The following is a 25,654-nucleotide window of genomic DNA, read 5'->3' as shown; positions in this document are numbered from 1 at the left end:
TATAAGACACACCTTTTTCCCTCCTAAAAGAGGGTGAAAATTTGGGTGCGTCTTATACAACGCATGTAGCCCCACCCACTCACCATCCCCCACCCTTTGGCCTCTGCCTCCCAGCAATTTACCGCTTTGCAGCAAACTGGGGTTTGCGGAGGCTTCAAGAAGCTATAGCAATCCCTGCAGCCTGTAACAGCTGATGATCAGGAGAAATTGAAAATGAAACTTGCTGTTTGCTCCACATGGCAAATTGCTGGGAGGCAGTTGTTGTTTTTTCTTGTGCTAATCAGGCTGTTTGCTGCAAGGAGGTAAGCAACAACTCTAAATGCCTATAGAATGTTCAAATTATTAGACTTATTTTTTAAAGACTGCTTTATTATTATTCTAGACAACTTAACAAAATGAAGAAGCTTTTTAAAATAAATGCTTGCTCTGAAGAGGCCCCGTGCTGTTGTTTTAAAAAGTGCTATTCTTTTAAATAGCAGAGAATAACTCTACTCCCAGAAAGCACATCCATTTTAACAGCTATCTGTACCAGTTTAGTCTGGAATATAACACGACAAGCAGGGTATATTGTCTGTACTGTTTGTTGCAAGGAGGCAAATTGCTGAGAGGCAGATATTTTTCCCTTGTTTTCCTCCCCAAAATCTAGCTGCGTCTTATACTTCGGAGCATCTTATACTCCGAAAAATACGGTAATGAAAAGACGGAACATAGAAATTATAATTATACTGTGTGTTGCACAGAGGAATTGCACAGTCCATATTCCTCTTCCATACAGCATGGGAAGACAGAACATAGAAATTATAGATATGGATTGGCTTTTATTTACTCATGCCACGTTTCCACTTGCTCCTTCCACAAATGTCTATGGAGATTTTCAGTCTTCTAGGGCATGGTTTTTCAAGAAGCAGCTGGTTTTACTTTGAAGACGTTTCGCTTATCGCCCAAGCTTCTTCAGTTCTGACGGATCACAAACCCCTTCTTCAGAACTGAAGAAGCTTCTTGGGTGAGAAGTGAAACGTCTTCCAGGAAAACCCAAAGCCCAGTTGTCTCTTGAAAAAGCACCTTTGGGATAACCATGACCTGAATGACTGAGAATCTCCATAGACCAGCGATGGCGAACCTTTTTTGGCTCGCGTGCCACAAGGGGGGGAGCGCAGGGGGGTCGTGTGCGGGCATGCCGCACCCATAATGCAATGTGCGACCCCCCAGTGCACATGCGCGCACAACGCGTGACCCCCTCCCCCCATTTCTACATGCTTTTTTCGCCCTCCCCAGGCTCCAGAGGCTTTATAGGAGCCTGGGGAGGGTGAAAAGAGCCTCCCCCCCCCCCCCGGAAGCCCTCCGGAGGCTTCAGGGACCGTCCGGAGGCTTCCCTGAAGCCTTTGGAGCGCTCAAAAGGATCCTCCGAGCAAACCGGAAGTGACCTCCGGGAAGTGACTTCCGGGAAGCCTGCGGACGGTCCCTGAAGCCTTCGGAACGCTTAAAACGACCCTCCGAGCAAACCGGAAGTCATTTCCGGTTTGCTCGGAGGGTCGTTTTAAGCGCTCCAAAGACGTCAGTGAAGCCTCCGGACGGTCCCTGAAGCCTCCGGAGGCCCTCTGGGAGGGCGGGGGAGGCTCTTTTCGCCCTCCCCAGGCTCCTATAAAGCCTCTGGAGCCTGGGGAGGGCGAAAAATGGCTTTTAAAAAGGTGAACTCAGCTGGCCAGCGCGCGCATGGCCCTGACAAATGGCTCGCGTACCCTGACAAATGGCTCCGCGTGCCACCTGTGGCACGCGTGCCATAGGTTCGCCATCACTGCCATAGACATTTATGGAAGGAGCGAATGGAAACATGGCATGAGTAAATAAAAGCCAACCCAATGAAAATACAGTAGAACCTCTGGTCACGAACGCACCAAATTTCCAAAACTAGGTTCGGATCACAATCAAATCAATTTGAGACCAAAAGGTATGGAACAAATTATGGTCGGGACCAGAGGTTCTACTGTATTTATAACTAGCTGATAACCCGGCATTGTCCGGGTATTTATTTATAGGGGGAAAATGTCCGGACCAAACGTAATTTCTAATGTTGGATTTTCCCCCTTACCAAAAGGGAGCCCCCTTGTGGAGCACTGTGAAGCCGTTACCATGGCAACTCCACAGCGATGTACAGTAGAAGCCATTTTAAGGCAGCATGGTGGAAGCCATTTTATGGCACAACAGGCTGTATCGTAACAGAACAGCCCCCTCCCCCCCGGGGTGTTAGGGACATCTTACCTCCACAGTATTTGTTTCCATAGAGTAAATCATCTGTGTACCAAGTTTGGTTGAAATTGCTCTAGGCGTTCCAGAGTTGTGCTGGAACACACACACACACACAAAAGCACACACACACAGCCCATTTCTATATCTTGAAAAAGCTCTTTCGGGTTTGTTCCTTCCAAGAAATTCAAGAGCAACAATGTACATCGTCAGAGCGAGCTCTTTAAAAGTTCAAATGCTGTGCCGGCGTCCCGATTTTCTAACCTTGGCCTCTCTGCCCTCAGCGAAAAGAGCTACATGCACTTTGGGACTGTCACTTGTGCCATGGGCATACGTTACAAATCGTACTGCTCCAATCTGGTGCGCACCCTCATGGTGGACCCGCCTCAGGAAACCCAGGACAACTACGCCTTCCTGCTGCAGCTGCAGGAGGAAATGCTGAAGGAGTTGCGGCACGGTGAGTGGGGAAAGAGCTGGAGCCCCCCGGACGCCCCACACGTCTCGCCAAAACGAGCAGACTCTCCTCCGAGGCGGAGCCGCCTTCTTCTGTTCCTCTGATCTGCTTCCCGTTGGCATTAGGTGCAAAGCTGTGCGAGGTCTACGCCGCCGTCATGGATATGGTGAAGAAGCAGAAGCCGGAGCTCTTGAGCAAAATCACCAAGAACCTGGGGTAAACCAGCTTTTCCTCCCCTCCGAGAGTTATGCACAGGTGTAACGTCCTTCGGAGGACTCATCCTTTCTTCTTCCCTTAGGTTTGCCATGGGCATTGAGTTCCGAGAGGGATCCCTCGTCATCAATAGCAAAAACCAGTACCGCCTCAAGAAAGGTGAGACTCGGGGAGGCAGATCCTACGAAGTGTTGGGGAGGGTCTTCTGTTCTCCAATTCAATCCATCCCATCAGAATAGAGCTGGAAGGCACCTTAGAGGTCTTCTAGGCCAACCCCTTCCTCAAGCAGGAGATACTACATCATTTCCTTTTTCTCTTCTTTCATGTTTTATTTGTTTTGTTCGTACTACTTTCCATTTCCGTCAAACGGTGTGCGATCTGGGTCCAGTTATTTGAACAGTCATAATCCACCTATTTGTTATCATATTCATCCTAATGTTAATAATATAACTATACCTTAATACAATTGCGATAATACATAACATCTTCGTTGTCAAATTCCACGTTAACATTTCCTCTTTTTATATCTCCTCCTGTCTAACTTCTGCTTCTATTGTCTAACCCAGTGGTAGTCAACCATTTTCTACCTACCACCCACTAATGGATCTTTCTTGATGGAAAAATTTCCTTACCGCCCACCAGTTTTTGCGCAAGTGCGGAATATTTTTTAGAAAGGAGGGTGTTTTAAAAAAAAAGAAATGTACATACATTTATCTTTTTATTTCTACTTTATGCATGTTTATAATGTTTTTAACTTTATAAAGTTTAATTAGAAAACAATAAAGTAAATTGAAATTAGCTTTACTAGTGATTAATGAGATCCTTGAGGCTGATGCTGCGAGACTAAATATTTGATATCTGGTTCGATTTTCGTAAGGAAAAAATGAAGGTCTCCTCTTTTGGTGCTTTTCCTTTTTATCTCCTTTTTTTATCTTCCTTAGGGCTATGTACAAAAGTAAGGCTGAGCTAGTTAGCCCACTTATTATTATTAGCCAACAACAATTCTCTCCTGCCTTTCCTTTCTCCTATTTTGCAACTGCTCTGCTCCGCTTCTGCCTGTCCCTGCTATCAGTTTCTACTCGACTTCTCCTCCTCCTCCTCCTCCTCCTCCTCCTTTCCCCACAACCCCACTCCCTTCTAGCAGTGATGATGTTACCTAGTTTGGTAATGAAATGTCTGTAAGAAAACCACCAAGCTCAGAAAGCAGCAAGGATCCCCTATCCCCCACCTCCTTTTTCTCCCTTTCATTCTCCTTTTTGTCTTTTCTGCTCCTCCCCCCCCCCCAAGCTCAGAAAGCAGCAAGGATCCCACTATCCCCCACCTCCTCTTTCTCCCTTTCATTCTCCTTTTTGTCTTTTCTGCTCCTTCCCCCCTCCCCCCTTCTAGCACTTCACCAGCTCAGGCGCGACCGGAGAAGTTTCTCTTCTCAGAAATATCTTCAGTGGAGCGGTGAGGAGCTGAGGAAACTTCTCCGGTCGCGCCTGAGCTGGTGAAGTGCAGGCAAGCGCCGTCCCATCGCCAGGGAAACAGTGAGTGAGGTGAATTGGTTGCTCAGATCACACGGGCGCAGCCCGACTGGAGAAGTTTCTCTTCTCAGAAATGTCTTCTCGGGCTGCGCCCGTGTGATCTGAGCAACCACGTGATTCACCTCACTCACTGTTTCCCTGGCGACGGGACGGCGCTTCTCGCGCGCGTTAGTTCAAAAGGAGGTTTTAACCTCCGAAATCCCCACCGCCCACCTGGAATCCCAAAACGCCCACTAGAGGGCGGTAGGGACCAGGTTGACGACCCATGGTCTAACCCTTGATAAAATACATCCCACGTCAAATTCATGCCACGGGTGGGGCGTGAATGGCCCCTCCCCTAGGGAATAAAAGAGGAGCGAAAGGGGAGTGGAGCTTGCAGGAGACAGTTAGTTCATTCCTGCATTCTTGCCAAGTATTGCGGCGTCTGAAAGATATCGGCCTGGCCGCTCTCCAAGCCTGATAAAAGGCCGGTAATTGTGAACTATCTTGAAAGACTGCAGGAGAGGAGAGACTTTGCTGGATTGGAATTCACTGTCAATTAAATAAAAGGGGTTTATCGGAACAAGGACTCGGCTTCGTGCTACTTGGGGAAGCCTAGGTCAGAACACTGGCCCAGTTTTCGCTGGCAGAGGCACTGCGGGCCGGTCTAGGCACCTTGCGGGCCTTGAGTTTGACACCCCTGCTCTTAGAAGGTCACGTACACTTTTGTGGTGGGTAGAGAGTCCCAGAGGCCCCGTGTAGGTAGCTTGTTGACTGACGAAGCTCTGTTCTCTCCACCCAGGGATGGTGTTCAGCCTCAACGTTGGCCTCTCCGACTTGCCCAACCGAGAGGGGAAGAAACCTGAGGAGAAAACCTACGCCCTCTTCATCGGGGACACCGTGTTGGTGGAAGAGGTGGGTGCAAGGGCAGCGAGGAAGTGAGGGGGAGATGTGGCCGGAGCAACACGCAAAAAGTTTTGGCAAGTTTGGGCTTGGTTTCCAATGAAGGAGTTTCTTCTTCTCTTATTTTAGTCCCCGACTTACAGCAAGTTTGCTTAGTGTCTGTTCAAAGTTACAACGGCGCTGGGCGGGGAAAAGGGACTTTGTATCCGGTTTTCACACTTAACGACGGTTGCGGGTTACGTCATCAACATTCGGATGCTTGCCAACTATAGTTATGACGATTGCAGTGTCCCTTGGGTCACGGGATCCCCTTTTTTGCGACCTCCTGACAAGAAAAATTCAGTTAATGACGGTGTTACTAACCCAACAGGCACAGTCATTCACTTAGCAACTGTGATACAAAACGTTGTAAAAGGGGGAAAAATTCACTGGTCTGTCTCAATTAGCAACCTAAATTTGGGGCTTGAATGTGGTCTTCAATCAAGGACTACCTGTAATCTGTCTGGTATATTTCTTTTAATCATCCTGTTTCAATGACTTTATAATCCCTCGTGGGGTGGAATCTGGGCAACTGAATGGAGCTAACAGAGCGTTTACTGGCCAGATGCCTTTCCCGTCCCCAGTGCGGAGTTTTTTTCAGTAGATATATTCTCGATGAGCCCAGAGAGAGAAATATTGGCCTGCACCTAGGATCAAACTCACAGCCTCCTGATTGGCAGGTGAGAGCTCCGCCTCTAGGCCATCGCACCACGCTCTGGTATATTTTTTAATGAGTTGTAATATTACTAAATATTACTAAAACACTGCTGGCTCATATTTAAATGGTTGTCCACCAGCACTCCAAGATCCCTCTCACAGTTACTATTATTGAGCAGTATAGGTGGTACCTTGGTCAGTAGTAGTAACTGTGAGAGGGATCTTGGATTCCTAGTGGACAACCATTTAAATATGAGCCAGCCGTGTGCAGCAGCTGCCAAAAAAGCCAACACAGTTCTAGGCTTCATCAACAGAGGGATAGAATCAAGATCACGTGAAGTGTTAATACCACTTTATAATGCCTTGGTAAGGCCACACTTGGAATACGGCATTCAGTTCTGGTCGCCACAATGTAAAAAAGATGTGGAGACTCTAGAAAGAGTGCAGAGAAGAGCAACGAAGATGATTAGGGGACTGGAGTCTAAAACATATGAAGAACGGTTGCAGGAACTGGGTATGTTTAGCTTAAGAGAAAGAAGGACTAGGGGAGACATGATAGTAGTCTTCCAATATCTCAGGGGTTGCCACAAAGAAGAGGGAGTCAAACTATTCTCCAGAGCACCTGAGGGTAGAACAAGAAGCAATGGGTGGAAACTAATCAAGGAGAGAAGCAACTTAGAACTGAGGAGAAACTTCCTGACAGTTAGGACAATTAATCAGTGGAACAGAAGTTGCCTCCAGAAGTTGTGAATGCCCCAACACTGGAAGTCTTTAAGAAGATGTTGGATAGCCATTTGTCTGAAACGGTATAGGGTTTCCTGTCTAGGCAGGGGGTTGGACTAGAAGACCTCCAAGGTCCCTTCCAACTCTACTATTGTATTACTTTCTGAGTGTTAACGGAAGGAAGAAAAGTCAGAAATTAGTCCTGGGGATTTGAGAAAGAGAGGTGAAATGGCAGCCGGAAAACATCGAAGGCAGATTATTCCCTTTCAGCAAATTCAACCAAAAAAAAACTTCTCTTGCTTTCTTTCTGCGGTCTACTTAGTCCTCTACGTATGACCACAATCGAGTCCATAGTTTATGTTGCTAAGTGAGACATTTCCCAAGTGAGCTTTGCACCATTGCATGAACCAGTTGTCAAGCATCCATATGTAAACCACATGACTGTGGGTCATAAGTATGAAAAACGAACAAAAGTCTCTTTTTTCCGGTGCCGTTGTAGCTTTGAACGGTCACTAAATGAACTGTTGTAAGTCGAAGGCTACCTGCATAAGGGCAAACGCTAATTCCCAGTCGTGGGAAGGAACCCTCTCTGCCAGGAAATCCAGCCTGCAGCTCTATGGAGATTCTCAGTCATGCAGGTCACGGCTGTCCCAACAGGTGCTTTTTTCAAGTGGCAGCTGGACTTTCTGGTTTTTTTCTTTTGAAGACATTTCGCTTCTCCTCGAAGAAGCTTCTTCAGCTCTGACTGGATGGTGGGGAAGGGAAGGATTGATACTCCTTGTAGACAGCTGGTCATTTGCATCCTTCTAGAGCCGTGATGGCGAACCTATGGCACGCGTGCCACAAGTGGCACGCGGAGCCATTTGTCAGGGCACGCGAGGCGCTGCCCTGTCAGCTGGCCAGCACGAATGCGCGCGCTGGCCAGCTGAGTTCACCTTTTTAAAAGCTATTTTGCGCCTTCCACAGGCTCCAGAGGCTTTATAGGAGCCTGGGGAGGGCGAAAAGAGGCTCCCCCGCTCCCCCGGAGGCTTCAGGGACCGTCCCTGAAGCCTTCGGAACGCTTAAAACCACCCTCCGAGCAAACCGGGTTGCTCGGAGGGTGGTTTTAAGCGCTCCAAAGGCTTCAGGGACTGTCCGAGGCTTCCCTGATGCCTTCGGAGCGCTTAAAACGACCCTCCGAGCAACCCGGAAGTCACTTCCAGTTTGCTCAGAGGGTGGTTTTAAGCGCTCCAAAGGCTTCAGGGAAGCCTCCGGACAGTCCCTGAAGCCTCCGGGGGGTCGGGGGAGGCTCTTTTCGCCCTCCCCAGGCTCCTATAAAGCCTCTGGAGCCTGGGGAGGGCGAAAAAAACATGTACAAATGGGGGGGTCGCGCATTGTGCGCGCACGCGCACTGGGGGGGTCACGCATTGCATTATGGGTGCGGCACGCCCGCACTCAACCCTTCCTGCGCCCCCCCCCACTTGTGGCACGCGAGCCAAAAAAGGTTCGCCATCACTGTTCTAGAGAGTCATTGAGGCCACTTGGAGTCCCAAGTTGCTTTTTCAAGAGGCAACTGGACTTTCTGGTTTTTTTCCTTTGAAGACGTTTCACTTCTCACCCAAGAAGTTCCTTCAGCTCTGACTGGATGGTTGGGAAGGGAAGGATTGATACTCCTTGCAGACAGCTGGTCATTTGCATCCTTCTAGGGAGTCATTGAGGCCACTTGGAGTCCCAAGTTGCTTTTTCAAGAGGCAACTGGACTTTCTGGTTTTTTTCCTTTGAAGACATTTCGCTTCTCATTCAAGAAGCTTCTTCAGCTCTGACTGGATGGTTGGGAAGAGAAGGATTTATACTCCTTGCAGACAGTTGGTCATTTGCATCCTTTTTAGAGAGTCGTTGAGGCCACTTGGAGTCCCAACGTTGCTTTTCAAGAAGCAACTGGACTTTCTGTTTTCTTTTTCTTGGAAGACGTTTCGCTTCTCACCCAAGAAGCTTCTTCAGCTCTGACTGGATGGTTGGGAAGGGAAGGATTGATACTCCTTGCAGACAGCTGGTCATTTGCATCCTTTTTAGAGAGTCGTTGAGGCCATCTGTGTCCTGAGTGGTGAAAATGGGTGTGGCTGTGTTTCTCTGCTATGGTTTTGTTTTTTCCCTTTAATCCTCTCAGGACGGTCCAGCTACTCTCCTCACCTCTGTCAAAAAGAAGGTGAAGAACGTGAGCATTTTATTAAAGGTGAGTCCAAAACTCGACGGAGTTCAGAAAAGCAGAAAAGCTTTTAAAGAACTTGAAGAGGGGTTCTGAGGAAATTCAAGGAAAAGAGGAATCAGAGTACTCTCTAGTTTGGGGAAAATGGTATTTTTCGGAGTATAAGATGCACCATTTTTCATTTTTTCATTTCATTTTATTAGATTTATAAACCGCCCCCTCTCCCCGAGGGGACTCGGGGCGGTGTACAGACAGAAATAAAATGCACTATAAACAACAGAAATACAAACCCCAGAAAAACAAATTAAACAAAAAGTCTGTACAATGATCATAAAATTAGCTAATAATTAAAACCAATTAAAATACCCCAAAATTTAAAATACTGGCCAGGAGGGTCGGGGATTAGATTATGATTATGATTGGGCCAGGCCAGCTAATTGGAACAGGTGGGTCTTGAGTTTCTTACGGAAGGAGCGGAGATCAGCAATGATTCTAATATCGGGGGGGAGGTCGTTCCAGAGGGTTCGGCCCATCACAGAGAAGGCCCTACTCCTGGGCATCGCCCGCCGGCATTGCTTAGCGGATGGTACCCGGAGGAGTCCCTCTCTGTGAGAGCGAATTGGTCGCAGGGATGTGTGGGGTAGGATGCGATCCCGCAAATAGCTAGGTCCTGAGCCATGGAGCGCTTTAAAGGTGATAATCAACACCTTGAAACGCACCCGAAAAGCCACAGGTAGCCAGTGCAGCTCGCGCAGGAGCGGTGTTATATGGGAGTACCTAGTACTCCCCATAATTGCCCGCGCGGCTGCATTCTGGAACAGCTGCAGCCTTCGGGTGCATCTCAAGGGGAGCCCCATGTAGAGAGCATTGCAGTAGTCCAGGCGGGACGTCACCAGGGCATGAGTGACTGTGCGAAGGGCGTCCCGATCCAGTAGGGGGCGCAATTGGCGCACCAGGCGAACCTGGTGGAACGCTCCCCTAGCCACGGCCGTCACATGGCCGTCACCAAGATTATGAAGTGGCAAATTTAAAAGAAAAAGGGTTTTGCATTCTGCAGACCTCCCAAAAACGGGCCCGTTTTTTGTCACAAAAAGGGCATGCATAGCCTTTAGGAGGCTTGTAGAATGCTCCTAGGGGCTGTGGGGGCAAAAACGAGCAAAAACCGATCCGTTTTTTGTCAAAAAAAAGGGCATGCATAGCCTTTAGGAGGCTTATAGAGTGCTCCAGGGGTGGGGGGCAAAAATGAGCAAACAACAGCACATTTCTTCACTCATTTTCTCCCTCCCCAGCCCCCAGGAGCACTCTGGAAGCCTCCTGAAGGCTATGCATAGCCATTTTTGCAAAGGAGATGGGGTTTCGGGAGGCCAGAAATGCTGTATTCAGTGTATAAGATGCACCCAGATTTTCACCCTCTTTTTTGAGGGGAAAAGGGTGCGTCTTATTCTCCGAAAAATACAGTTAGTGGTTAGATAATAGAAATAGGAAATAAGAATCTGGGAAATGCAATTTGTATCATAGAAGAATGAGGAAACAGGGATAAGAAAGTAGGATTTGTAAAAGTAGAAAAAGATGTACAATAGAAGAAAGGTAACAGTCTAATACAAAAGACCCAACATAGATTGTTAAGCAAAGGAATAAGAAATAAAAGGACCTTAAGTGTAACATTTTTTAGAATGTATAGAGAGGGAAACAATACTTGTAAAGATGCACCGATAGATATCTGCTGTAAGAAGGAATATTCAGTTCCGGGGTTTTGTGAATGTCTTTGTCAATGTGTTTGCATGTTTAAAATACAATAAATATTGTTTTTTAAAAAGAAGATGGGTTCTCGCGCGAACAGATATGTCAGCCCTAGATTTCCTTTCCCGTTTTTTTGGGGGGTGGGGGGAATATCACATTTTCAGTTCTCAGCTGGATCACTCTCAAACAGATAAGGGCTCGGTGGGTGTTTTTACCTTTTCAAACGTCAGTTCAAAAAGGGCATTTGAGGACCATGATGAGAACATTTTCCCTGAAACTTGCCTTTACTTCTACAGTCTATGAGAAATTTCTAATGAGGGCAATCCTTGACTTAGGAACGGTCGCTTAGCAACCATTCAAAGTTATGACGATCCTCCCCAAGAGTCTTTATAAGCCAGGTTTGTCAACTGGGCCTTCCCACGTTATCATATCACTGGGTAAACAGCCTGCATTTACAGCTGTTTGCAGAGTCCCGTAATCACGTGGCCACAATTTTACGATGTTTTTGTCCAAAACTGGCCGATAGCAAACCCTTGGCTCACTTAATAACATTGGCATTCACTTAACGGACTCCAGAAAATGGGTCATGAAATCAGGCCGGTCACGCAGGGCGATCTGCTTTGCAACCGTGACAGGCAGGCTTCACTATAATCAGAACTCAAGGACCACCTGTACTGCACAATACGTTTGGGTGTGAAAAATTGTGCCCTTTTCAGATCGAATGTTGATGTCGTTTTCCTCCTTTTTTGTCACAGAAAGAGGATGAGGAGGAAGAGGAAGAAGAAGATGATACGGAAGGAATCCTCCTTGGGCGTGGCTCGCGGGCAGCCCTGCTGCCAGAAAGAACACGGGTAGAGAAATGTAGATGGGTTGAGGGCAGAGAGGGAGGGAGTTGTATCATGTAACACTGAAAAAAGTGTCTTCGCGTGAGATATTTCTTAGCTCAACGGTTGGGCTATACTTCCTCAAGCTCTTTGCTCCAACACACACACACGCAAACATCACAACTGTTGGGACTACAACTCCAGATTTCTCTGCCCGGCCAACGGCAGACCAAGTGTTGTGGCCTGTCAGGCACCGGCCTTTCCAGCAGCCAAATCAGAGGAGGGGTGGGAGCCAGGGTCAGCATCAAGGCACCTAAGAGCTCCGAGGAGGAAGAGGGAATGGAACTGTCAGAGATAGAGACAGAGGCAGAGCCTGGGCCATCCGTCAGGCTTCAGATGGAGAGTCAACAGCCCCCAGGTCTGGAGGTTGCTGATGAGGAAGAGGAGGAACAGCTGGGTTCGGTGCCTGACGTGCGGATGCACAGAAGGCAGAGGAGAGGAGAGCAGTGGAAATCTATGGGCCGGTCCTCGGGAAAGAACAGCCACCGTTGCTAGCGAGGCCCCACCCTAGCTCTGGGTATAAAAGGGAGGGAGCGGAGATGAATAAGTGTGGCAGACACGGATGGACTGTCAGGGAAAAAAATTTCACCCTGAGCTAACGAGGTCTAGAATCAATGGCTTTCCAAACAGCATATCTTCAGAAGAAGCGAAAATAAAAATCCGAGATCATGTTCTAATGAAAACAAACTTTAATATGAAAATAAAATAAAACAAACCTATCTAATTGTTACATTTTGGCAAGAGCAGTTATCGTCCACCTACTTGGCAGACGAACAAAGATCAAAAGTAAAAGAAGTCTCTGGAATGTGTGATGTATTTAGAAACGTGTTAAGAAGCCTGCGCAGTAAATCATTGCTGATAAGGCCTATGACCTGCGCAGTAACTCTTCAGTTCAGCTAGCAAACAATTAACGCAGAGACATGGACTTGTTAGCCTGCGGTGAGAGAGAAACGTTTTGCCAGGGCTGCTGGCGCTCCAAATAAAACAATCATTGATTTAACTTCCGGGAGTTTTTGGTGTTTGGGGAGCTGGATCAGAACGCCAGGTCACCGAAGGCAGAGGTAGTAAATTAAAGGGAGGGATGGAGAGAGGGATCTTCCAATGCTTTGTGAGCAGCAATCATTCCATCTTTCCAGAATGAACTGACCGCTGAAGAGAAACGCCGGGCACATCAGAAAGAGCTGGCCACGCAGCTAAACGAAGAAGCCCGGAGACGCTTAACGGAACAAAAAGGGGAGCAGCAGATCCAGAAGTAAGAATTGTGTGCGGTGGGAGCAATAATGGGTTTCTCCTGTTTCCAACCTGGGGGGGGCAGGGGGGGCATGTCACATGCAGCCGAATAGCCACTCCTGGCTCATACAGGACAAGAAAGCATCCTTCTTTTCAAAAAGTATCTGAGCTTACCAATTAGAAGGGAATATTTGTCGCTTAGGATTGAATTTTGGAGTCCTTCATAATCCAAAGCTACTAAAAACTAGCTGGTATCATCACGCTGATGACGTTGCCTAGTTCGGCAATGAAACATCTGCAATACGGGTAGTCCTCAACTTCCAACAGTTCACTTAGTGAACCATTCAAAGTTACAACAGCCTTGATGAAAGGGACTTAGGACCGTTTTTTCCCACTTACGACCTTTGCCGCATCCCCACGATTGTGGGATCGAAAATTCACGGGCTTGCCCACGGGTTCATATCTATGACCGTTGGCTGCGTCCCAAGCTCGCGTGATCCCCTTTTTACGACCATCTGTCAAGCAAAGTCCATGGGGAAACCAGACTCCCTTCACAACTGGGTGACTTCACTTATCAACCGCAGGGATTCACTTAACAGCCGAGGCAAGAAAGGTCGTAAAATGGGGCAAAACTCACTGAACAAATTAAGCTGTTGGTTTGAGACTCTGCGATTGGCAGAGTCTTCGTCCCATTTGAAGAGACCTCTTCAACACGTTTTGAGTTGTGTTCCTCTATCAGGTCTATCAGCTTTTTATGAGATGCAAAAGTGCCTGAATGTTCTTTGTTTGGCTATTTCTGAGTCATGGTCTGATTTCAGACTGTTTGATTGGCTGTCTGTTGTTCCTGGGCTATAGTTAAGTGTTCTGACCCCCCTCCATGCCTGTGAATAAACCAGAACACAGGCTTGGCTGTTAGCCACTATTTAATTACTGAGATAACGAATCCTTTGGCTGAGGGCCCAGGCAACTCACATTCAATAGATTAACTCTGCAGCAACCCAGATAATTCAAATGAAGCAACGCAGATAGTCCAAACGAACAGACACGGCTAGAATGCACAGATTTTCTTAACTACTAATTCGAACGGTTGTTTCCTGCAAATGTCCCCTCCCAACGCCTCACCTATAATCTCTCTTGGGAGGGGCCAATCCACAACCACCATCTTCTGTGAGTCTGCCTACGGAGTTGCTGCTTCCGTTTCTCAGCCCTTCTCAATCTAGCATCAGGGACAAACTGCCCTTGATCCTCCCCACCGCTCCATGCCTCAGGCGCCTCCTGGTGGCCAACCAGCCTCTCTGGTCCCTGCTCTGAGTCTGAACCCTGCACAGGGTCCTCCACATCATCCAGGGCAGACTCATATGGTTCCTCGCTATCCGAGTCCATCAGCAGCTCAACCGGATCCTGCTGGGCCACAACAGTTAAGTAACCTCCGTGTGACGCAGATTAGGAGCAGATGGATCCCTGAACAAATGTCTCACTTAACAACAGAAATGTGGGGCTCAATTGTGGTCGTCCGTTGAGGAGTACCTGTACAGCTGCCAAGCACGAGAGCACCAAGGACCTCCATACTTGAGCTTGCTTGCCTCTCTGCATGCCATGTTCCCTGAGGCCTGTAGGAGACTCTATTCTATTTGATTTTTTTCCTATTCTTTCTGGTCTTTTGCAGAGCCCGCAAGTCAAATGTGTCCTATAAGAACCCATCTCTAATGCCCAAAGAACCGTACATTCGGGAGATGAAGATTTACATCGACAAGAAGTACGAGACGGTCATCATGCCTGTTTTTGGCATCGCTACTCCATTCCACATTGCTACCATCAAGGTATGAGGACTTCCATTCCTTGGGCTAGGGTGGGAACTAGAGGCTTAATCAGGTCTTAGGAAGGCACGACTCGGGAGAAGTAGGAGCAGAGAATGGCGTTGAAAAGGAAAACTGCTGAAATGTGATTGTTGAGATGCCCAAGAAAAAAAGGAATAAACAGAGGGTATTGCTTTGTATGGTTGTGGTCTTGGGAGAGGGCTGGGCTTAGAAAAGACCACCCAATTATTGGAGGGGGAGGAGACCTCAGAAGTGGGGATCAATCTATTCTCCAAAGCGTGTGTCAGGATTCCAAATAGCATCCAAAAGTAAATCAAGAGTCTAAGGCAAAGTATTGCTCAAAGTTCCAATTTATTAAGAGAGCCGTGTTGGCACATCTGGGAAGACCCGAATCTGAAAGCTTCCCGGTTTTCCCCACCCGGTTGAAAGTTCAAGATCTTGCCCCCACGCCCACAAGTCCATCCCATGGTCCAATCTCCCACTGCCGTGCTGGCAGTTCCACCCATCCAGTTCCAGTCAGGTGCAGAGGTGCGAAGACAAAGGATGACCTTGGTTTTCTAGAAGGAATTTTGTTTTGGCTACGTAGCATCTAACTCCATACAATCCCCCCTCCCGTTTTCCCACAAGAGAAAATGCATAGTAGAATAATAGAAAAAGTGGCAGGCCAAAGATCCAAAAGAAAAGATGGCTGCAGGCCTGACAGGGTGTCAAACTCGATTTCATTGAGGGTCACATCAGGGTTACTTGGGGGGCATGGCCAGGGTGGGCATGGCCAGATTGACATGGGGGTGGCTGGGGGCGTGGCCAGGGGCGGCGTGGCAAGCTTAACCTCAGTCTTGTCGGGGGTGCCTATGGTGGCCTAAGCACTTTGCCAGCGAAAATAGGCTCCCGAGCTCCATTTTCGGCTGGGAAAACCTCCTGCAACCCTCTGCCAGCGAAAACGGAACTCGAGCTCTGTTTTCGCTGGCAGACGCACCACGGGCTGGTCCTTCGCTGTTTCCAGGGGCGTACCCCTGGGCTAGATCTAAGTACCTCCACGGGCCTGATCCGGCCTGTGGGCCTTGTGTTTGACACCCCTGCTCTAAAGCACCTGAGGGTCTGACAAGAAGCACTGGATGGAAACTAATCAAGGAGAGAAGCAACCTGGAACTAAGGAAAAATTTCCTGATACTTGAAACAATCGAGTATCCGTTCCTACAGGAATTCTGAGAGCTCCATCACTGGAAGTATTTAAGAAGAGATTGGGCAGTCATAAACGGGATAGCGAACCTATGGCATGCAGAGCCATTTGTCAGGGCACGCAAGGCGTTGCCCTGTCAAGTTGGCCAGCCCGCGTGCGCTGGCCAGCTGACTTCTTTTGAGGCCATTTTTCACCCTCCGGACGCTTGCCTCCGTAGTGCGAAAAACCGATCGTACGGGCAAAGCAGAAGTTCTGGAACACACTTCCGGGTTGCTCGTAGGGCCATTTTTTGTCCTCTGGAGCCTTCAGGGACCTTCCGGAGGCTTCCCTGAAGGCTCCGGAGGACAAATAACGACCCTATGAGCAAACCTTTTTGCCCTCCGGAGCCTTCAGGGAAGCCTCCGGAAGGCCCCTGAAGGCTCTGGAGGTCTAAAACCACCCTACAAGCAAACCGGAAGTGACTTCCAGTTTACTCGTAGGGTCACTTTTTGCCCTCTGGAGCCTTCAGGAAGGGCTAAAACTGGCCCTATGAGGAAGCCGGAAGTCTGTTCCTGAACTTCCGTTTTGCCCATAGGGCTAGTTTTTCGTGATTCGGAGCTTCTGGGAAGCTCCGGACAGCCTCCGTGTATCTGTGTGTGTGCGGGGGAGGCTGTTTTCACCCTCCCTAGGCTCCTATAAAGCCTCTGGAGCCTGGGGAGGGCAAAAAAAAGTATGCCAAAAATGGGGGGGGGGCACTGGTTGTGCGCGCATATGCCCTGGGAGCGTGCACATAGCATTATGGGTGGGGCGTGCCTGCGCATGACCCCCCTGCGCTCCCTCCGCTTTTGACACGCGAGCCACAAAAGGTTCTCCATCGCTGTTATAGGTTTCTTCTGCTTGAACAGGGGGTTACACTAGGAGACCTCGAAGATCCTTTCCAAGTGTTATTATTTTTTGTGATTCTGGTTTTCTCGTGCAGAACATCAGCATGTCTGTAGAAGGCGACTATACTTACCTGAGGATCAACTTCTACTGTCCAGGCAGTGCCTTGGGTCGCAATGAGGGCAACATTTTTCCTAACCCGGAAGCCACGTTTGTAAAAGAAATGTGAGTGAATGCCTTCCCTGGCAATTACCATTAGGAAGGTGCTTACAATAGTGGTAGTTTGTGTGTTTAGACCTGGGCTGCAGGGCTGATATTCTTGAGTAGATTGTCTTGAGTTAGAGCCCATGCCTTGAAGAGAAACCAGAGGCCTTCTTGGATATAATGGGAATTCCTGAAGGTCCAGACTCCAGGCAGTTTCCCTCTCCCTCCTTCATGCTCCTTGCTGCCCAATCAAAAGGAACTTCAGTGCCATGCCCCCATTGGAGCCTGAATCTCTGGAGGAGGACAAGCCATAGCTATGGAGATCGAGCCTGGCTTCGTTAACGTCTGAGGAATGTGGGGAGGGAGCAAGCCAAGTCAGCCCAGGACCCTTCAGGATTGGGACGGCTTGTTAGCAGGGAGGAACGGGGGCTGGTTGACTGAGAGAGGGCAAACTTTGGACATGAGGAGTGACAGAGCTCAGGCAATGGGCAAGGACCACCCCCTCCTGATCCCTGAGCACGGAGAGTGGAGAGAAAGCGAGAACAGCGTAGGCTTACCCGAAAACCCGGGTCTTGTCGGGAGGAGAGCGCCCCGCCCCTCTTCATAAGACACACCTGGGGACAGACTTAAGGAGATGCTGTGGGGAGGAGCATTTGTCAGGAACAAACACTGAATTGGCAAAGTTTAGTGTGCTGGTACAGACATTTGCAGGACTGCTTGCTTCTTCCTTACTTGTGGACTCAGAGCCTTCTTCCTGACTTCCTGATGTTTGTTCCTCATTTCATGGACTCATTTCCTTGTTCCTTTGTTTTGCTGGACTGGGCACAGTCAGGGGCTGCCATGCTTGTGTGTTCACACACTTTGCTCTGGGACTTACCACGAGCGTGGGAGCGTTTGAGGGGAAATTTGGAGCTTTAAAGGGGAATTTGAACTCTCAGCTGGCCGTGAGACCTTTGCGTCTTGTCCCGGGTGATCACATTCAGTGTCATCACTGGCTGCTTGCTAATGCTAACGCTGTTCTTCCTTCAGAACATACCGAGCATCCAACATAAAAACACCTGGGGAGCAAATGGTCCCAGCTCTCAATCTCCAGAATGCCTTCCGTATCATCAAGGAGGTGCAGAAGCGTTATAAAACCCGGGAAGCTGAGGAGAAAGAGAAGGAGGTGAGCCAAATTTCCAGGCAAGCATCTCCTGAAGGTGGCTGGAGAAAGCAAAGCGTGTTGGTTGGAGGAGATGTTTGCTGAGATCAACAACCAGGAGAGGACACCTTTAGAAGACACAGAGGCTCCTGGAGTGGAAGCAGTTGAACCTTTTTCTTTCTTTCTGCAGGGAATTGTCAAACAAGACTCTCTGGTGATCAACCTCAACCGCAGCAATCCAAAACTGAAGGACCTCTACATCCGTCCCAACATTGCCCAGAAGCGGATGCAGGGATCGCTGGAAGCCCACGTCAACGGTAATTGCGAGATGAACAGAGCTGTGCCTCTGGGAAGGACATCCCCTTAGACTTTTTTTAAGGCCAGGTAGTTCAAAAGCAGAACATTAAAAGAGGTTCCCCTGAGTTTCACCATCGTCTCTTGAGCAACCCCATCCCTGGAATTTTGCCCAACCAGCCTTCCCAAGTTTGTATCTTCCATATTTCCATGCCTGAAAGGTGCGTCGGCTCCGGCTTGATGACCCTGGAGATGGTCTCCTCTCCAGCAGTTCGAGCCCCAGCACTGCGTGGCAGGGTGAACTCCCATCACTCACTTCGACTTCTGCCCACCTAGCAGTTCCATGCAAGTAGATAAATGGGTACCACTTTGGTGGGGAGACGAGCTGGTGCTTCATGCAGGCAGTCAGATTCCTGCCGGCTTCTGAACCTTCCCGATTGTGACGCCGGTTTCCGAGGCAGCTCCGGTCAAGGGATGACGCCGCAAGAAGAGACACTTTTCTTTCGTTCTGGTGTGAAGCTAGCTTGCCCTGCTGTGGCACACCTCGGGAAGTGTGCAAACGTGTCCCAGAACAGAGCTACCATGTTTCCCTGAAAATATGACATGTCCTGAAAATAAGGCCATGCCAGATTTTTGGGGTGGGCAAAAAAAATAAGACCCTTGGACAATACCCCCCCCTCCCCCACCGTCCAGGTAGAGCGTCACTCACCGTCAGTGAGTGCAACACAGCCGTTCCCCCCTGGGGCTGTGCCCAGCTCTTCGGGAGCCCATTCACAAGAGAGCAGCCACCTGGCAACCCCAAAGCAACCCCCCCCCCCCCGATAATAAGGCCCGGGCCATATTTTGCAGGTCAAAAGAAAACAAGACCCTGTCTTATTTTCGGGGAAACGCGATCGTCAATTGGCAGGCAAACCACTACTCTGCATTGGCATTGTAGTCTTCTGACTAATGGAACCACGCCACACTCTAAATAAAATAAATAAAAAATGAATTCCCACATGCTCAGGGAGGTTCTGCTGGCATTTCCAATCTGACAGCCCAGATTGGCTCTCATTGCAGCTTTCCCTCCGCAGGCTTTCGTTTCACCTCCGTGCGGGGGGACAAAGTGGACATCCTATACAACAACATCAAGCACGCCGTGTTCCAGCCCTGCGACGGGGAGATGATCATCGTGCTTCACTTCCATCTGAAGGTAATCCTTGCGCCTCGGGAGAGGGTGGGAGGGCTGAGAAGATCCTCGCAGGGGGAAGCGGGTAGCAAAGGACAGACGAGGCCCTCGGTTTTCTCCCTTAACGCGACCTGCTGCGTTTGAACTTTCTGCAAGCCTTTACTGCCCGGTGGTTCGCGCCGTCGTGCAAATCCTCAAACCGATGGGTGCATCTCCTGCCTAGCGCAGCCTCATCTTGAGGAGAAACTTGGCCCATCCTTTACGGTCAGAGAAAAGCCCTTTACCAATAAAGGAGAATATTTGTAGCTCAGGGTTTAAAGGAGGGATCCTTGGTGCTCTCTGAGCTTGAGTGTTTTCAGGCGGGCGGTTCATGATCCAAACTGAAAATTACTGTATTTTTCAGAGTAAAAGACGCACCTTTCCCCCCCCCCCCCCCCCAACAAAGAGGGTAAAAATCTGGGTGCGTCTTATACACTAAATACAGCATTTTTGGCCTCCTGAAACCCCACCCACTTTGCAAAAAAATGGAAGTGCAGAAGGTTTGGGAGGCCTGTAAAATGCTCTTGGGGGCTGTAGGGGCAAAACCAAGCAAAAAACGCCCCATTCTCCTGTGCGCTGCTTGGGGAATGCAAACATGGGTTAACTTTGTCCATTAGCCTAGAGACTGAGTTATGTTATTGTTGACCATGCCTCCTCTGACCGGGATAGTTCAGTTTTTTAACTCAGTCCAGCCTTATAGAGATGCAAAAAAATTTCCTCTAGGATAATAGACAAAATTAACTCATTAATTCCGATTCTTCATTGCTACCAAATTTGTCTTGGAATACAGTTTGATTGAGGATTGTTGGAGTTCGTTCGCGCTTGAATTTAAATAATTGGCGTTTCCTTGCGGCTCTAGTGGCCAGAAGAACGTTCGCCAGGAGGATTGCTTATCGGGCGTTTGAATGGGTTTTAAATCAGAAGAGAGTCAGTTCGCCACTCTCAATCTTGATCAGTGGCCGTGGTGAGAGTCGGTTCGCCGCTCTCGAGTTGGCGCGGGGGTGAACGACCCGCTTGTTACCACCTCCCGTCCTTCCTGGTTGCCGCAGAGAGAGGCAGCACATCATTATTTCCAGCAGGCGCGAGCGCGGTCAACCATGCATCGGATGACCGTTCCCTATCGTTTTGGAGCGTTGCTGCTGCCGTGCAGTCCCGGGTGAGCTTAGCAATGTCATTTCGGCAGCCGGAGCCTTTCCTTCCGGATAGAGAAGAATGGCAGCCATAGTTTGCTAGCGCCGGCCATTTTGAGCTGTTAGTAGCCTTGCCCAGCCGAAAAACAACAGGAAGGGGCGGAGTTTTCCTTTCACGCTCAATCTGCGGTGGAATACAGAGAGAGTCATTTGTGCTGCGGAGGTCGGTTCACCACCATTTCTTTAGCACCGTGTTGCATCATCGCTCTAACTGAGTCAGCTTGCCACTTTGATCAGCGGTTTGCCCTGTTTTCAGACGTGAGCTTGAGCCTTTCAACTCTTCCACAAACCTGCAGCCCAAACGCTGTAAGCAGAATGACTGCCATCAATCACTCCAGCAGGGCAAGATAGGGAGTCCCAGGACCGAGGGATAATTCCAGCAAGCGGAGATAAACACACAGAAGGTCATAAAGTAGTATAAGTCCCACCATGATTTTGAAGAGATAAATTTAAGGAAAAAATTGCACTCTGCAGCCCTCCCAAATGCTCTGTACGCCTTGTTTTTTGTAAATAAATAAATAAATAAATAAATGGCATGCATATCTTTGGGAGGCTGGTAGAGAGCTCCTGGCGGGGGGGAGGAAACAACCCAAAAACAGCCCATTTTTCTCAAAAACAGGCTATTTTTTGCAAAGAAAAAGAGCACGCAGCGGCTTTGGGAGGCTTGTAGGGTGCTCGAAAATGCAAGCGCAGCCTCCCAAACCCTCTGCACGTCCATTTTTGCAAAGGGGGCGGGGTTTCAGTAGGGCAAAAATGCTGTATTGATTGTATAAGACACACCCAGATTTTCACCCTCTTTTTTGGGGGGAAAAAGGTGTGCCTTTTTTTTTTAAATAAAATTTTTATTTTCAAACAAACACAAACACACAAAACATAACATAAAAACCTCTTCAACTGCATACAGTGTGTCGATTGGTTTCTGCGTCCTTTTCATAGTCATCACTTGAGCTTTACCAAAAATCACATATTGTCAATCAAATATCTTTGTATACATTGTTATTATACTTAATTATCACTATTGTTTCTCCATTTTAAACAAGGTATTCTAAATATCCATTTATATTATAACGATTCATTATATCATCTTCACTATATCCAATAATAAAGAATTTTTTATATCCTATTCTAAATCATACTATTATTTTAGCATTAATAACATTCTCTAATAATTTTCAATTCCATGTTTTTCCATTATTAGTATCATCAATCTAATATACATGTATAAAAATTGTTATAATTGTTAAACATCCATTAGCTATTATTACATCCTTTTTATATGAAGCATATTAAATTTGAAGTAAGCTTATGTTATGGCATTTCATTACATCATCCTGAAATCATCTAATGATATTCCATCTTTATATTCTATTCTATATAGAATTATTTATCTTTTATAAAAAGGCTTTTCAACATCATCTCCATTATCCTCACTTAACAGTTTGTATAAAATTTCATATTATCAATCTAGTATATATAAAAGCTTTATTATCATTATTGATCATTTATTTGACTGTAGCTATTATTACTTTATCTTATACATAGTACTCAAAGTTTAACTACATTTAACTAAATTTTATTGTGACATTTCATTTCATCATCCTGTATCCTTCCAGAAATAGTGCAGTCCAATATCTCTTGCCATTTGTAGGATTTGTATTCTAAGTGTTTTCTTGATAAGTCTTATGTGGACTTCTCTTGACAAGTTGTTGTTCATTGGTTATCTTATAAGGACTCGAAACCCTCCATCTGTTCCTTTCATCAGCTTGAGTTTTGTTATCACTGGTGCTTCTGCCGAAATTACTCTCATTGTTTCTGCCAAATTTTCTCCCCTTTCTTCATCTGTGTTTTGACATCTGAGATAGAGTTCCAGTTCATCGATCTCTCCTTTCCGTATTTTGCACTTATCATTTCCCTCCGCACTCAATTTGCTGTCAGTGTGAACAATTTTCTTATCACTTTCATATGTCTCTGTGATTTTTTTGAACTCTGTCCTCAAATTTCATCATTGTTTTATAAGTATTCTCAACTCTTCCCTCCGTACTTTCTGTATTTTGATCTATAATTTCAAGTCTCTTTTCAATTCTCTCTGTGATTATTAAGACTTTTTGAATTTCTAACAATTTTTTGCAATGTTAGTTCCTTTTCTTCTTCATATTGCGCCATTTTTCCAAGTTATAAACACTGCCACTAAAACATGCAAGACTTTTGCTAGGTTTCAAACAAATTCAGTGAAGTTTTTCAGGTCAAGGCTTTCTCTTTCCTTCAAAGAAACACCTGTATAAACAAAATGTTTTCCACTGACCCTTTCAGTAAACAAAGCCAATAGCTTTGTAATATCAGATGTTGCGAAGCCTCTAGCCTCTAGATGGCAGTGTTACATCTTTTCCCTCTGTTTTTGCCTCTCTTTTCTAAGCTCCGAACTCCTGAAATGTTTAAAGATTACGATCCGTCCGAGCCTTGCGAGGAAAGAGGCTTTTAATCCACGAATACAAAAAATGGGAAAAGTATAGAAGAAAAAGGAAAAAAAAAAGACCAGTCCAGTTTAAAAGTAAGAGGCATTTGTAAAAGGTCCATCCATAGAAAACAAACAAAATTAAAGTGGAAAAGATAACACAATAGTTTTAAACCAGGGTTAATTCACCGCTTGTTTCCTTCTGTCTTCAATTTTATTTTAACTCTTAAGTCTTTTGGGTTTTCTCTTCTCTAATAATAAAGATTTTTCTCACCATTTCGACACACTGTCTCTCCTGTACTGCTTCCATTTCAGGGGCATGTCCCAGTCTTCTGCAGCCATGGCTGCTTCTCTTGTAGCCGGCAAAAAGAACTTTCCCTGGATCAATCAGAGGCTTTGCGATGCCCCTGAGATCAGCAGGACTTGCCCCTCTATCACCGTTCCTTCAGAACGGTTTAGATCCAAAAAGGATCATCCAGCAACAGAGATATCGACAACAGTCCTGGAGCCCCAAGATTGCATGTCGTGTCATAGCGACGTCAAGCCCCGCCTCTGGGAAAAAGTTGTGTCTTATACTCCTCAAAATACGGTCTTTTGGTAATGACAGTCTGCCAAAAAAAAACCAAGTTTAGAGAGCACCAAGGAGATCTTATTCTTCCCCCACCCACTACAAAGTCCAGTAGAAGATTACTCCCACTCTTACCCAAGCACAGACTATAATTCTGCATAGTCCTGAAGTTTTTATCAGTCCCCTCTCTGCCCTTCCAGAATGCTATCATGTTCGGGAAGAAACGCCACACGGATGTGCAATTTTACACGGAGGTGGGCGAAATCACCACCGATTTGGGCAAGCACCAGCACATGCACGATCGGGACGACCTCTACGCCGAGCAGGTGAGGGAAAGAGGCTGCTTGAAACCCTGGCCGGGGTGTGTGTGTGGACAGGGGAAGCTGGGAAGCCGGGAGACCAGTTGGGGGCCATGTTGACTGATTGATCCTCTTCGGCCCAGATGGAACGGGAGATGAGACACAAGCTGAAAACAGCCTTCAAGAATTTCATTGAGAAGGTAGAAGGTCTGACCAAGGAGGAATTGGAATTCGAGGTTCCCTTCCGAGAGTTGGGGTAAGGACCGCCGGTGGTCTGGTAGCTTTTGTTTGAGTCCTGGCAGAGGATGGATGGATAGATTAGATAGATGATTGATAGATAGATAGATAGATGATAGATAGATGATAGATAGATGATAGATAGATAGATAGATAGATAGATGATAGATAGATAGATGATAGATAGATAGATAGATAGATAGATAGATAGATAGATAGATAGATAGATAGATGATAGATAGATAGATAGATAGATAGATAGATAGATAGATAGATAGATAGATAGATGATAGATAGATAGATAGATGATAGATAGATAGATAGATAGGCAGGCTTTAAGGCACGTTGAGATGGGCGGTAGGTAGGTATAGATGAGGGGTGTCAAACTCTATTTTATTGAAGGTTGGATCAGGTTTGTATTTGACCTTGGGAGAGGGGGCATGTCGGGGTGATGCCAGCTTGATATCACTTGTGTCGGGGGCACCTGTGGTGACCCAAGCCCTCTGCCAGTCAAAACTGGCTCCCAAGCTCCGTTTTGTGGACGGAGCTCCCAAACTATGCCACCTTCCTGCAACCCTCTGCCAGTGAAAATGGAGCATCCCCCTCTCCCCCCGAATTCTGTTTTCACTGGTAGAGGCACTGCAAGCCGGTCCTTTGCTGTTTCTAGGGTGGCCCTGCGGGTCAGATCTAAGTACCCCAGATCTGGCCCACGGGCGTCAAGTTTGACACTCCTGATATAGATGGATAGACAGATGAGAGAGAGGGAGGGAGAGAGAGGGAGGGGAGAGAGATAGATAGTAGAACTCATATACTGTGTTTTCCCGAAAATAAGACTTGACCCCCGAAATAAGTGATTGGCCTTATTTTCGGGGAGGTCTTATTATTTTTGAGGTGCAAAAGGCAGCGAGCATGGTTACCTCATGGCTGCTGCTGCGTTGCAATATTTTTGGGGAGGGCTTATTTTCAGGGGAGGACGTATTTTAGCGCATGCATTCAAAAGCCCAATTAGGCTTATTATCTGGTCTTATTTTCAGGGAAACGGGAAACTTATTTTGAGGCCCAAAAGAAAATAAGACTTGGGTCTTATTTTCGGGGAAACACGGGTACTATCCATCAATATGGTAGGGCTAATCTCTGATTTCTTTTGAGATTTTATGTACATCTTTCCTATAAGGGGCTTATTCACTCTCTGCTCTTTGCCTCCTTCATCTCATGTGAAAGGTTCAACGGCGCCCCCTACCGAAGCACCTGCCTGCTCCAACCAACCAGCAGCGCCCTGGTGAATTGTACTGAATGGGTGAGTGCTTGTTTGCTCGGTGAGAGGAAGGATATAAAGGGATGGTCTCGGAGTGGCTTTTTTGGATCTGGCCTTCAGAGCTTAGCAAGGGACAATTCTGACAAACTGGCAGGCGATGCCCTAGTGCCCA

The 25,654-nt window shown here is 47.3% G+C and overlaps 1 protein-coding gene across 1 annotated transcript in view; it reads left to right on the top strand.

The window, feature by feature from the left end:
* LOC309400705 (FACT complex subunit SPT16) overlaps positions 1 to 25,654 on the top strand; it is a 49,771-nt gene that overhangs the window by 16,706 nt on the left and 7,411 nt on the right. The window contains exons 7-21 of the mRNA XM_081969337.1: positions 2,529 to 2,701; positions 2,824 to 2,914; positions 2,997 to 3,070; positions 5,219 to 5,331; positions 8,885 to 8,950; positions 11,419 to 11,514; positions 12,684 to 12,799; positions 14,444 to 14,597; positions 16,733 to 16,860; positions 17,869 to 18,004; positions 18,171 to 18,297; positions 19,348 to 19,466; positions 23,892 to 24,017; positions 24,134 to 24,246; positions 25,449 to 25,524. Of these exons, the coding sequence (XP_081825463.1) occupies positions 2,529 to 2,701; positions 2,824 to 2,914; positions 2,997 to 3,070; positions 5,219 to 5,331; positions 8,885 to 8,950; positions 11,419 to 11,514; positions 12,684 to 12,799; positions 14,444 to 14,597; positions 16,733 to 16,860; positions 17,869 to 18,004; positions 18,171 to 18,297; positions 19,348 to 19,466; positions 23,892 to 24,017; positions 24,134 to 24,246; positions 25,449 to 25,524 (1,708 nt within the window). The remainder of the gene's footprint in view (positions 1 to 2,528; positions 2,702 to 2,823; positions 2,915 to 2,996; positions 3,071 to 5,218; positions 5,332 to 8,884; positions 8,951 to 11,418; positions 11,515 to 12,683; positions 12,800 to 14,443; positions 14,598 to 16,732; positions 16,861 to 17,868; positions 18,005 to 18,170; positions 18,298 to 19,347; positions 19,467 to 23,891; positions 24,018 to 24,133; positions 24,247 to 25,448; positions 25,525 to 25,654) is intronic.

This window comes from Natrix helvetica, assembly GCF_964273705.1.
Source record: "Natrix helvetica genome assembly, chromosome: W".
Classification (NCBI taxonomy): domain Eukaryota; kingdom Metazoa; phylum Chordata; class Lepidosauria; order Squamata; family Natricidae; genus Natrix; species Natrix helvetica.
The sequence above is the reverse complement of the archived record's forward strand: the minus strand, read 5'-3'. Positions and strand labels throughout refer to the sequence as shown.